At 50.1% G+C, this 13,218-nt stretch overlaps 1 protein-coding gene and 1 long non-coding RNA gene across 5 annotated transcripts in view; one reads left to right on the plus strand and one right to left on the minus strand.

Annotated features, from left to right (window-relative positions):
* Nucleotides 1–9,445, minus strand: part of KCND1 (potassium voltage-gated channel subfamily D member 1) — a 476,956-nt gene extending 467,511 nt beyond the window's left edge. The window contains exon 1 of one of the 4 annotated variants that reach the window (XM_061566913.1): nt 6,569–9,445. In XM_061566913.1, coding sequence (XP_061422897.1) covers nt 6,569–7,677 — 1,109 coding nt within the window. In that variant the 5' untranslated portion in view covers nt 7,678–9,445. The remainder of the gene's footprint in view (nt 1–6,568) is intronic. The other 3 variants (XM_061566914.1, XM_061566911.1, XM_061566912.1) reach the window with 3 other exon arrangements.
* On the plus strand, nt 9,288–12,634 carry LOC133351597 (uncharacterized). The gene is made up of 3 exons (XR_009756204.1): nt 9,288–9,380; nt 9,935–10,039; nt 12,546–12,634. It is a non-coding gene; the product is annotated as an uncharacterized LOC133351597 (long non-coding RNA).
* Nucleotides 12,635–13,218: the final 584 nt, after the last annotated feature.

Consider the following 13,218-nt stretch of genomic DNA (forward strand, 5'->3'; position numbering starts at 1 on the left):
GCCACTGTCTTTGAAGCAGCCCCTTGATCACTCGATATATGCGAATGACTCTAATTTATAAAGGGATGACCCAATCCATCATCTGTGACAAAGGCAATCCCTCATTTTTTTTGTCCAAGCAGTGGAGGCAAGTTACAACGATGCCACAGAACGTCGCGAAGCAACAAGCAACCCTTCCAGGCCTCTCGGAGACAACGTGCAACGGCCCTGTAACGTTTTGCAAGATGCCGCACCATACATGCATAACGATTAGGATAAATGATCCAGCATTCTTGATTGGTAACGACTTTAAAGCCCACATTTTCTCGCAACATCTTGCCACAGCTACAGTTTTTTTTTGGTCGTATCCTTTACATATGTGAAAGAGGAAGCGGTCTGTTTTTATAATTGAGTTGTGGTTGATGAAATAATAATACTCGTCCTTTTATTTAACCAGGAGGGGGGGGGGGGGACCTCAATAAGGCTCAGCACTCCTTTTAATGAGGAAGGCGTTGGTTTGGGTGATACTTGGGAAACATCATCATGAGATAGGTAAGAGTACCAGGAGGGCACCGACAGATACGTGGGGATGACACTCACATATCGGCACACGTTGCTATTCTGCTGTTGGTGTAACAGTTAACGCACCAGGCTTTGCAATCTAGAGGTCATCGATTCCATTCCTGGCGCGGCACTTGGAAACAACGGTGCAATATCCGTAAATGTCCCCACCGCTTTCCAAATCGGCAGTATGAATGGATAAGCCACAGCGAGTCGAGCGGCAAGGTCACGTCTTGGTAGGATAAAGTGTGGGTACGCCCACCTCTTCCAGGACACATCTGGACAGCTTGTAAAAGCAGGCCAAAATACCCTTAATTCTAGATTTGAAGCTTTCGTGACTGCAAGGATTCATATTCTTAGGTTTTTTTCGGTAAAGTCACGTAAGTAAAACATCAAAATTAATAAAAATAAAATAAAGATCACGACGTTTCGGAGGCAACACAAGTCTCCGTCATCAGGTGGGACCGTCACAGCCAGATTAGCTGCATCAAACGTCGTGATCTTTATTTTATTTAATTTTTATTAATTTTGATGTTTTACCTACGTGACTTTACCGAAAAAACCTAAGAATACGAATTACCCTTGAGAGCCTCTCTAGAGTTCTCTTGAAGGAGAAGCCCTTCCACCAGCCGTGACGTCGCAAGTATTTGCAGCGCGGAGGCTTTTACCCATTAGTCTAGGGAGGTCAAGAAACTCACTTTTCAGCGCTGCCATCCACTAGCCACGTCATAACCTTGCAGGTTGGGAGTCTTACACAAAGACGCCACGGTGCAAAGATGTTAACTACCTCTCCTGCTATACAGGAGATTGACGGGTTTGATCCTGACCCTGATGCCTGTAAGTGTCGTTTGTGGTGTCTCTCTCCCCGTGGTCACGTTTAGAATCAACGTGCGTTTAGAGTTATTTGGCAGCTCTACATTCCCACGTGATAAGCCACTTCGTTGAGATATCATTTGTGGCCAGGTCGCTTCTGAAAAAGATCTATATAGCTCAGTGGGCCTCACCTGTTGAAATATGAAATAGTTTAGTGTAGTTTTTATAGGAAGTGATCTGTGAGATCAACCACCTCCATGCCCAAAGTGCTGTGTGTATTTCACTGGCGAATGAAACTGGGCATGGTAAAAATTGTGGAGCTTCAAATCTAGAACGAATTGTGGATGCTTTAACTGATTTCACGGAATGCTTTTGTGTTTTTTTTTATTCAGGCAACTGTTGGCGACTGAACTGAGTACGTCGACGTTTGTGAAAATGTGAAGTGGCTTTTTTCCCTTTTCTGGACACGTGGCTTCAAACCCAAGATCTCAGCGGTGATGCCTCACAGCGCCCCAAGCTTAAGCTTCCTGTGCGATCCACTTGGCCACCTAAATGATGAACGGCATGTTTTTTAAAAAAAAATAAGATTCAATTTAATCTGCATTTACTCTCGTGGTAGGCCTTTGAAATTAATTGTGTAGCATAAAAGCATTACTTTTCTTCTGTAAACAAATATTGTACACTACATGATTCTTAAACATGCTGTCTGAAATTAAATTGGATTATAGCAAGGCTAAAACCTTGCCAAACTTACATTTGCAGATTTTCAGCAAAAATGCATTTATATATATTTAAACCATCACAAATGTTGTATGTGGTTGTAACTCTTACAGTTGTTTAGATCTGTGGCGCCATTGATGGAGGCGACACGTTAAAAAACTCCACGTGTGGCACAATTCTCAGCTGTACGATGGACGTTTGCCTGGCTGTGAGGGGCAACTGCACTGACTGGGCGAACGTGATTGAATGAATGGAAATCTGCGCTTACGTCCCGAAGTAGATTTCCGTGAAATATAAATGACTTTAAGCATAGGGGAAGACAACAGCGGATGCAGTACAAATTTAAGACATTTCCATTGCGAACATCTTAGCACTGTGCAGCGTAGTACGAACCCGACGTACAGAAAACCGCCGCGTACATAAAAATACGTGATGGCAGAAAAAAATGTGAAATATAAATAAAATGTTGCCACAGTTGGACATTAACGACGACACTCTACAGAGACATGTACTACAGTTTAATGTGTTGGGCAATGGTCCCGCTCGTTAGCGGGGAATGGCGTTGCGTTTTTGGAATGTTCTGACTCGCGCTGTAAAACACTACCCAATAGAAGCCCATGGCGGCTATATGTTCATAATAGACGTTTTTTGGGTTAGATTGCGTAAATATAAATGCGTCGTTAAATCCGCCACCACCCGACACAGCCAATTAGTAAAGTTCGTCACATAAACAGAACGTGCCATTGTGTTACTAGTACAGCACACCGGTGTGTTGGAGAGCAAATCCAGAACATTTACAATCCCAGTACGACGTTTCACCAGTATTACAACTAGCATCATCAGGCAAACAGACAAATTTGTGGAGAAATCCTCCTGTTTCGTAAATGTTGTGGATTTGCTCTCCAACACACCAGTGTGCTGTACTAGTAACGAATTGGCATGTTCTGTTGACATGACAACCCTTACTAATTGGCTGTGTCGGGTGGTCGTCGGTTTAATGACACATTTATATTTACGTGATCTAACCCCCCAAAAAAAACTATATTATAGACGATATTGATCGCGAAAGCCAACGTGTTAAACGGGTATAGGTTGTTTTTATATTTAATATTCACACAAGCAAGAGAGCCTGGGAGATGTTATTTGGGAAATATATGTTTAGATTTTTTTTAAGGCAGTGGCCGCAATGGCGTTGGCTGCTACGACCTATTGCTCTTGATATTAAACGCATTCGCAGACTGAGAGTTACGAGACATATTACTTTATGTTGTTGTAACACGGTAACCACTCACGCTAATATGAAGTATACTCTAACTTAGAAGTATACTATAACTTTTCAGCATATTTTTTCTCAAAAACCTACACGCCAGCCCCCATGAAGCCTATTGCTGTATGCACAGGAGTAATATGTTTCCAATAATAACTGTATTCAACGCGTTTAAAGCTAACAGTACTGTAGGTAGGCAATTGGCAGATTGTGTGCGGTGGAGTAAAGCCTAGGTGCTTCAACCTCTCCAAAGACGTCTGGCCAACTTGGAAGAGTAGGCCAAATACCCACTGGGAGGGTCTGCCTAGAGCTCCCTCTAGTGGAGGTTCTTCAATGAGCAGCGGTGACAGCAAGCAATTTTAGTGCTGCACCTGTACCTTTTACTGCCGGTAATTTGGGTATAATTTATCGATGTATATATTTTAAAACATGCCTTTGAAAAATTCAACATGCGACAAGTGATTTATTGTTGTTTTTCACTCGTTACTTTCACCATAGACCAGTTAGTAAATCGTGTGCGAGCATTTGGTGGACGGCATCTTTCCATCGCAGGCCACACGGCTGTAGATTGTCAAACACAAAGAGCAGATGCCGCATTGTAAAATGCATTGGACCGTAATGAGGCTGCCTCTCACAATGACGGTGCATCCCGTTTTAAGTCAGTATTGCGATAACCGCAATTCTTAAAAAATGTTGTCTCTCCCCACAAAGTGAAAAAAACCGTAATAGAGTTACACGTCTATTTGACATTGCGTTATGTATGAAAAAAAATCCCATCATTGGTTGAATCTTGCTGGGTTAATGATGTATGAATTACATTATCCGAAAAAGTTGATGGAGCAGCGTGAAATATGTATGCAATTTTATGCAATGTCCTTGCAAAATTCCCTTTGTGAAAGAAAAAAATGTTTGGCTTAAAAAAAAACCATCACCCAAAGCATTCCACGGTGCACACCGATGTCAGGCATGTTGCGAGGATGGATGCCAGGAGACCTCTCTCTTTTGATTAGCGAGAGCCATCATTTAATCTGAAGACAACCTTCCAGTTAAACTTGCCGTGGACACTTTTATGCGTTTCCCCATTGCCCATTACCGTATTTAGCCCAATCCGATATTCCGTGCGGCATAACCCTCATTCACGTATATTTTATTGGCCACACGTCAATTGTGTCGTTCTCCCTTGCTTACATAGGCTGCTTGGCATATGCTATATCACAGACAAAAATGCACATGCAGTTTCACAGTAACGGATAGTTTCTCAGTGGTGCATATGCTGCAATATATTATTCAGCCTTCTGTATCATTTCCTACACGTATACAGATATGCATACATCCATTGTGTGTGTATAGAATCGAGTGCATGTGTTATCAACAGGACGTTCCATATGCTCTTGACATATGCCCTAGACTTGATATTTTATATGGGCTAAATGTACAGACACACCATGGGGTTGGGTTTTACATACACGTGTAGATTGCTTGATAGATACTCCGATGTGTGTACAGATCAACAACACCAACAAGCCTCCTCTACATAACAGTGGGTTGATGTGCATCGCGCACGCATCATAGCGCACGCGATGCGTGTCAGTGCGTGCAGTGCGGCTGCCTGCAATACACTCAGCAGTTGGATTCGTCCTTGGCGGTAATTGCTCTGCTCTACATACGACATTCCCTGATACGATGCGAATGCGTCTTTGTTGCGAGGCGCGGTAAGTCGGTGGAATGCGACTCACCGACTCGGATGAGCAAAAAAACAAAAATGGAAAATGCAGCAAAGGCAGACAACAACAATAACAACAAAAAGCCACCCGCCCCCATCTCACATTGCATCGAATTGAATGAATGGCATATTTAAACAGCAAAAGGATGAGAAGGAGTAAAGGGGGGGAGGGGAGAATTTAAAAAAAGAAACAAGCCAATGACAGGCAGCTAATAATATTAGACGTGGCATTTGAAATGGCTATCGATTAACGCAGAGCCGGGAATGAATGGAAGGCGGCTAATGGGATGAAGATGAGAAGCATGAGGGTCACGGGGGGGGGGGCGCTCTGCCGGTGGGAAGTACACATATGTGTTAGAGGTAGTATTCGCAGCTGTATTATTAATTCATAACACGTGAAATCACCAGAGTGACGGTGCCACAAAAACCCTCCACACCCCCCCCCCCGCGCTTAATGAACGTTCACCACCAGGTGGGTGAATTGTAAAGCGGGTTTTCCATGCTGAACCGCGCTCTATGGTTCGCTTACACCCAAACGGGCGATCAGGCGAAGGTGGAATGACTCCGCAAAACTCGGGCGGGGTTCGATTTAGCACGCGCGTGCGTGACCTCACAGTCGACGATCAGCAACAATCATCAGCAGCAGTCGCCGCGCGCGCGCGCGCGTGCGTCTTGAACACGTGATGAATATATCAACGTGCATCACCAACATCATCGACGCGCGAATACATCCGTAATAACAAAAGATTGTACCTTGATGGACATATGACATTATTGTTCGTATGCAGTCTGTGTGTGTGAGAGAGAGAATACGTGTAAGCCGGGCAGCTAGATTTTACACGGCCGGGCATCAGACAGCCCTGCTCGATTGACTGCAGCCATCGAATGTGCTCACTTCGCGGCCACGTTGACGCACGCGCTCACCATGCTTCCAATCACGTTGTTCCGGTTAGCAGTAATTGCATATAAAGAGGGGGGGGTTATGCATTGTATTTCAAGATTGTGCATTTGCACGGGGTAATTACACGTGACGGTTCTCATTAAACTTTAAAGACAATCCGCGAAGACCCAGCCAATGAAGATCGCATTTTACAATTCGTGCGCGCGTGGGGGTCTTACAGGTTGGGCTAATCAGCTTGGCATAATCATTGGTATCAGACATTCAACTTGTAACCAACTGAGTTAAAGAAACGTGTTAGTTTTGTTGAGAATCGAGAACATGTATGATTTGGATGTGGCATAAGGAAACTGGTAACTATTCAAGTTGTTTCTCTTCGAGGCGCGCCAACTCCTCCTGTGGCCCACAGTGTGACACAGGCAGACTGCTTGTGCGCACAGACACACACACACACACCAAGACAAAGATCCCCCTCCCCACCGTATAGTCTCAACAGACTGTCGGGGCAAGTGCTGTGTAGCGAGCACCCAAACCCACACGCAGACAGACACGAAACCTCGCTGGGGGGGGTGCTGCGGGTGCTGTCTGACGCATTCGTCTCACTCACCCCAGGGTCGTCATGGTGACGATGGTGTACCAGAAGGCGGCCGGGATGCTCGTGAACTTGCTGGCGGAGGAGCCCTTCTCGGCGTAGAACATGACCGTGGCGAAGATGATGATGGCCATCGTGAGCGAGAAGAGCAGGAAGCCGAGCTCGGAGGCGCAGCTCTTGAGGGTGTAGCCCAGGATGCGCAGCCCCTGCGAGTGCCTCGAGAACTTGAAGATGCGGAAGACTCGGAAGACGCGCAGCGTCACAAAGGCGCCGCTTACGTCCTCGTTGTCCGTCATGACGAGGCCGATGTAGTAGGGCATGATGGCCACCACGTCGATGATGCTCATGACGCTCCGTATAAACTTGTAGCGGCTGGGCGCGGCGTAGAGGCGTAGCAGGTACTCGACGGTGAATATCATGACGCACGCCGTGTCGAGGCAGAAGAAGGCGAGCGCGTATCGCTCCCCGCACGGCAGGTCGCGCACCGTGCCCGGCATGGCGCCGCACGGCACCGTCTCCACCACGTTGGCGATCACCGACACGGCGATGAAGAAGCCCGTCACGTAGTAGAAGACGAGCGCCAGGGTGCTCGTGTGCGGGTTCTCGAAGGCGCGCCACATGCGCTCTCGGGAGTTGGTCCTCGGCAGCAGGCTGTCCGGATTGATCTCCGAGTCGATGTCGTCCTGGATCCTCTCCTGGTTCTCTCGCTTCCTGTCCTTGTACTCCTCGTAGCAGCAGTCGCCGATGATCTCGGGGATGATGCCGAAGAAGGCGAGCTCCTCGTCGTAGGCCATGATGCACTCGTGCCTTGGGTAGTGCAGCTTGCCCGTGCGGTAGAAGTTCAGGATGTGCCTGAACGTCTCCGGGTCGCGGTCGAAGAAGTACTCCTTGGTGTCCTCGTTGAAGAAGAACTCGCGCTCGCTGCTGCCCAGCAGGGTGTCAGGGTACCGTTCCATGGTGTTGCGCCACGTCTGGAAGCGGCGGCCGCTCACGTTGAGCACCATCAGCTCGTCCTGGTGCTTCTTCTCGCGCGGAGCTGGGGGCATGGGGCTGGTGGCCACGGGCATCCACCCGATGGCCGCCGCCCGGGCGAACGGGAGCCACGCTGCCACCCCGGCTGCCATCTCCGAGCGATTGAGAGTGGCGGTCAAAGACGGCGGCGGGAGTCCACGGGGTGACCAGGGGTTAGGTTCTCGGGAGCGGAGGCCCCAGGGGGTGCGGGTGGTGGTGGAGGGGGGGGGGTACAAGATGTGAAAGGAAAGGTAAGCGAGGGACCAGAGTCTGGAGAGCGATGCAGAGACGCGGGGAAGAGCGGCAGCAATAGCAGCTGACTTGTCGGAGCGCAAATCACAACATCCGGAAGAGTCGTGAAGTGAGCGGCGGTGCAACTGGCTCGCCGAATCGCTCACTCAGTGCGGTGGGAGTCGGTTGTCTGTGTCTGTGTGTGCGGCAATGTCCCAGACGCGATCACGCTGCCCAATTTTTTTCTCCCTCTCCTTGCTTCGTTCAGTCGTCTTCTTATTCGTGGTCGCCGCTGCTGCTGCTGCCTGCGCAATCTCAATTCACGGTGTTGTCATTCACGAGCAGCGATGGCAAAAGTCCAGTTCACGGTGGTAACGGCGAGAAAGCGGACGGTGCGCGCAGCCCGGACACGCGCGGCGAGCCGCCACCACCACCACCGCTAGGCACGTTCCCGATAGACGCTGCTCTTCGTGGTGGTGCACACCGCCACCACCACCGCCACCACCGCTAGGCACGTTCCCGATAGACGCTGCGCTTCGGGGTGGTGCACACCACCGCCGCCGCCGCCGGCAGCGAGTGAGCGCGGGGATGGGATGTCTGGAGGCGTCAATGTGACGACCGAGGCGAGGTTCGGCGCATAATCCCGCCAGCTTTCACCCGCCAGACAACTGCTGCTTGCTGCCGCCGCCGCTGCTGCTGCTCCGCGAAGCGCAGACGATGCCGCTCGCTTTTTCCCGACGGCGCGATGCAAGGGGTTCTTGTCTGGCCGTAAGGCGCGGTAGAGTACACCACACTGATTTCGCTGCGGCAAGAACCACTTATCTTGGTCCGCAAGAGATACCCCCACACACACGCGCAGAAAAAAAGGCAGAGAAGCAGTCGAGCGGGGGGGGGGGGGGTCAGAGACGGAGGGGAGACAGCGCCGGGACTTGGTGGGTCGCACGACGCGTCCTGCACTCACTCTCTGCCACAACCGAATAGCCGGAGCTCACCTCTTATTATCTTAGGGCAGCATCACCGGAATGCCCCCCCCCCCCACCACTTTCGGCGAGCGACCGGAGAGGGAGCGAATGTTGTTGTTGTTGTGTGTGCGTGGTGGCGCGCCTGAGTGTGTGTGTGTTCACACGCGCGCACAGACGCACGCACGCAGCGTGTACTGCGCGGGAGCGCTTGCAGCGGCGAGCGACGGGAGAGCCGGGCAGACGCGGGAGGGAAAGAGAGGCAATGCGAGCCACCCCCACCGACTCCTCTATGCGCTGTTGCACTTTCTAACCTTCGCCAAATCCGTCTGCAGCAGAGAGAGAGAGAAAGAAAAACGATAGCCACACGAGACGGGCCTGACCAGATGCGGGCGAGTCGGCGCCTTACGGAGCCCTCTCTCTCGCTCGTCCCTTGCCCCCTCTCTCTCCGTGTCCCCCTCACTCTCTCGCTCGCTCGCGCTCTCCTCCGCGTCTTCAATGATGCACGCGGGTTGCCGTGGACGTGCGTGTGTGTGCGCGCGCGCGCACGGGAGGCACAATGCGTGCACGTGAACGCGGGGAGCGAGCGGGCGGGCGGAGCTGGCGGGCGGACCCGGCTAGCCGAGGTGATTAAGATGCGCCGTGCGCGCTCATTCCGCTGTGCTGCTGCTGCTGATGCGAGCTGCGCCGGTTGATGCTGCTGCTGGGTGGGTGGGTGGCTGCACGGGTGGGCTCAGGGGAGGGAGGGAGGGTGGTAGGAGGGGAGATTGCTCTGGCTCGTCAGTACGGGACCCTGAGCTGCTGCTAGAGCGCATATCGTGTGTTGTGACAGTCGTTTCATATCAATGTGGGTTTTTTTCTCCCTCTTTTAACTCACCTTTTTTTACACCGTCTGTGGTTTATATTATAGCCTGTATGTTTGCAGACACTTAATGTGAATATGGATTGGTGGCGCTGCGGTGAGAGCGCCTGAATCCCAATCGGACAATTGCGAGTTCGAGTCCTGATTGGGGATTGGCTCCGTCGATCGACTCTCCACGGCAGGCATCAGCCCAAATGCGTGGCAAGGCAACGATTCTCGTCTCGTGGAACCAACGGGCCCCACCGTTGGAATGTGGAATTTACCAATGTTTAAGACTCATTTTCTTGGGTGATAGGGATTCTTTTTTTTCCAGTGCAGCTTCCAAGATTTTCAAAGCGCTGTCTTTGATTCTGCGGTGGTGGTGGTCATCTGTGGTTTACAGCCCTGAACCGGTGGTGGGAATTCCACATTCCTATGACGGAGGTGAGTATATTCCTAGGATAACCGCTATTAACGTTCATACAAATTGGTATCGACTGTATCGACCACGGAGCGATGATGGGAGCCGAGTCAAACCCCATCCACGGATTTGAACTGGGAAACCGCCGATTGCGAGTTGAGCCAACCCAACCAGACGCATGTCTCGCCCACACAAAGCTCCCAATTCCACACCACAAAAACAACACACATAATACGCAGGAATTTAACCTTGAACCGGCTGATAACACGACGGTACAATACGACACGGATGAGTGGGCAAGGGAGTTCAACAGGTTAGGCCACGGGATAAACTAACGGCACAAATCCAGCGACAGCTTGAGCCTTGCAAAAGACACAACGGACGCCCCTTTTTTTGTTTTGTTCGAGATCCCCCGCGTCCCACACGCTCGACATTAATAATAAGCGAACAATCATCGCCGCCGGCGTAATCCTGCGGGAGGCCAAGTCATCCGTCGTCATTATCCAAATCATCCACGGGGCCGAGGGAGTCAACAGAGCGGTGCTCGCGGATTGGCGACAGGAAGGAGTGGGGGTCGTGTTACGCATTTGAGGCCGGTTTATTTGGGGGGAAGGGTTTATTTTTTTCCGTAGTTTCACGCGCGTCTCGTCGTGGAATCCGCGTCCAAGTCTAAAGGGCCTCAACAAACAACAATAAAAACATCTCTAAACAAGCACTGCGGCGCGGGCAAGCCACTCGTTTATTCGGTCCCTTTGATGACGCCGAGTTAGCGTAGGAAGTTCCACGTTCCAACGGCGGGGCCAGTCAATCCATAGAACGAGGGCCGTTGACTTTCCCACGAAATTGGTACTTTTTTTGGTATCTATCCCGAGGAGAACGACGGGCCGAGCCTTGGTCCTGGAACTCGCAAATGAATCTTCCCAAATGATGAGCCGTGCCCCCATCACAGCGCCACCTGGCGCGCGCGATTACACCTCCCGCACCAGCGCCGCGACACTCCGCTCATGCCTCATACACGAGCACAAACCACGCCGTCATGATCGATCATTATCAATATTGCAGTGCACCACCACCAGCAGCTATGCTCGATCTACGGCTGGATGAAGGCCTGTCTGTGATGTAAAAAAAAAAAGATCCAGCCAAGTGCCTGCAGAGGGTCCTGTTTTCATCGCTCCATCTCTTCCGTGGACGTGTGCTATCGAGACGATTTCCATTCTCCTCCGTACGTGTGTTACTGTATGTCGAACTTCTTTCGCACCTTACGTAGCCAACCGTGATAATCGGAAGCGCGCCTGCCACTCCCGTCCACTGTTCCTGACCATTGGTCACCACAACGCGACGCGATCAATAGCACGACTTCGTCTGTTACTTGAAGAGATGCATTTTACTCGGAGGCTTTCGCCACCAATATTGTCCATAACACAGGGGGCGGTTTGGGGTTATATCGCATTAATATAAATGCGTCTTACAACGAAAAAATCCCTCTTATAGATGTTACTGCATGATCCAGGCAGTCGTTGTCTGCGCATCGCATACGCATCTGGCTCGTTTCACCGCACGTCTCATCTACCAAGCATCAACAACAGTCCCGTATTCTACACACACGCACGGAGCGTATGAAGTACTGTAGATGAAAGGTGATATTATGGGAATGACCCCGGTAAGACAAAGATCCCCTGTATAGCCTGAACACACTGTTGTGAGGCAAGTGCTGTTCGCGAGCACCTGTGAAGGCCGACACGGCACACGAGGGGGTGGATGGCCAACACCACCCCCGGCCGCCTTTGTCTTCCCAGTGGTGATGTTAACACACCGCAACAGGTACTCATTTTAGTCTGAGTCGACCTCGGGGAGGCCCAGGACCGGTGCAGATAATCGCCACTTGTTTTTGGGCCGTTCGCGGGAATCGAACTACGGGTTCGTAGCGCAGCGTGCTAACCGCTGCTCCACCGCTCCCACTCGCAGTATAAGAGCATCAGGGACACACACCGCACACACTTCCCGTTCGTCCGACTGAACATTTTATTGTATTAATCGCAGCCACTGGGTGGCGCTAAGTTCAATGTCAGGACTCCCCACCAAGTTTTTCAAGTTTATTTCGCCTCAAGCAGGTGGAGCGAATATCGAAAGGCCAGTGATGAGTCTCATTTGAAAGAGCGAGCCGGGTCACTCAAAGGCAAAAAAAAATGTTTCGCAATAATGGGGGCAAATAGAAATTGGGAGCAAAAAAAAACCAGCATCGCATGAGGCATCGAAAATAGTACACTGCCGTTGATGAATTGTCAAGCTATAAATTAACATGAGCGTAAGTCGGCTGGGCCGAATGATATTTAACCGTGGCGCAATAACAGTGCAGCTACTGAAACATGAAAGAGATGCAGTGCGAGTGTGGTCGTGGGACGTCTAAATGTGTATGTTCTTCAAAGGTGCTACTCGCTAACAGCACTTGCCACAACATTATGTTAAGGCCATACGGGGGATCTTTGTCTTTGTATGCATGTTTTTTCTTTTCTTTCGAAACGTACGCAGCCAACCGCGCGAACCGGAGGAGCGGACCGAGCGGTGGCATCAGTTCGTGTGCAGGGAAAGCCTCCATTCAGCAGTGGATTGAGCGTGGCTGATAAAATGATACGTACTGCTGCATGTTACAGACTATACATAATGTGTACCTTTGCACGATTAAACCTTTAAAACAGTGTCATCGCATGTCAGGAGTAAGATTTAATCAAGAATGGAGCATAATTAACGCGTCTTAAAAGAGTCGTATAATAATAATAAATGCACGGCTTTATTTCAAATCATTTGTTGAACTGAATAGGTCAATTGGAATTTATTTAAATGTCAGGAATAATGCCAATGATGCTGCATTAGTAATTGATACTTTTAATTACAAAACCCAAATCTAATTAATACAGGAGCGGTGGCGTAGTGATTCACGCATCGGGCTTGAACCCGGCCACCTAAATTATATTTATGTCCACTGCCAGCAATAGAGGCGAGTGTAACCAGTGTGGTGAAGTATGGTCAAACAAACACCGTTTAACGACACGGCAAGGGGACGCCTTCATCCAGCAATAAACCATCACGCAAACTCCGGTCATCCTCGCAGCATCGTTTGACTAACCATCGAACAAAGACGGTCACTGCATCGCACGCTTTAAGATGCGCTTCTGCGGCCGTCTGGAACGATATTCCTTCCCAT

Source organism: Lethenteron reissneri, chromosome 38 (assembly GCF_015708825.2).
Source record: "Lethenteron reissneri isolate LAM-NWPU_2019-01 chromosome 38, ASM1570882v1, whole genome shotgun sequence".
NCBI classification, from domain to species: domain Eukaryota; kingdom Metazoa; phylum Chordata; class Hyperoartia; order Petromyzontiformes; family Petromyzontidae; genus Lethenteron; species Lethenteron reissneri.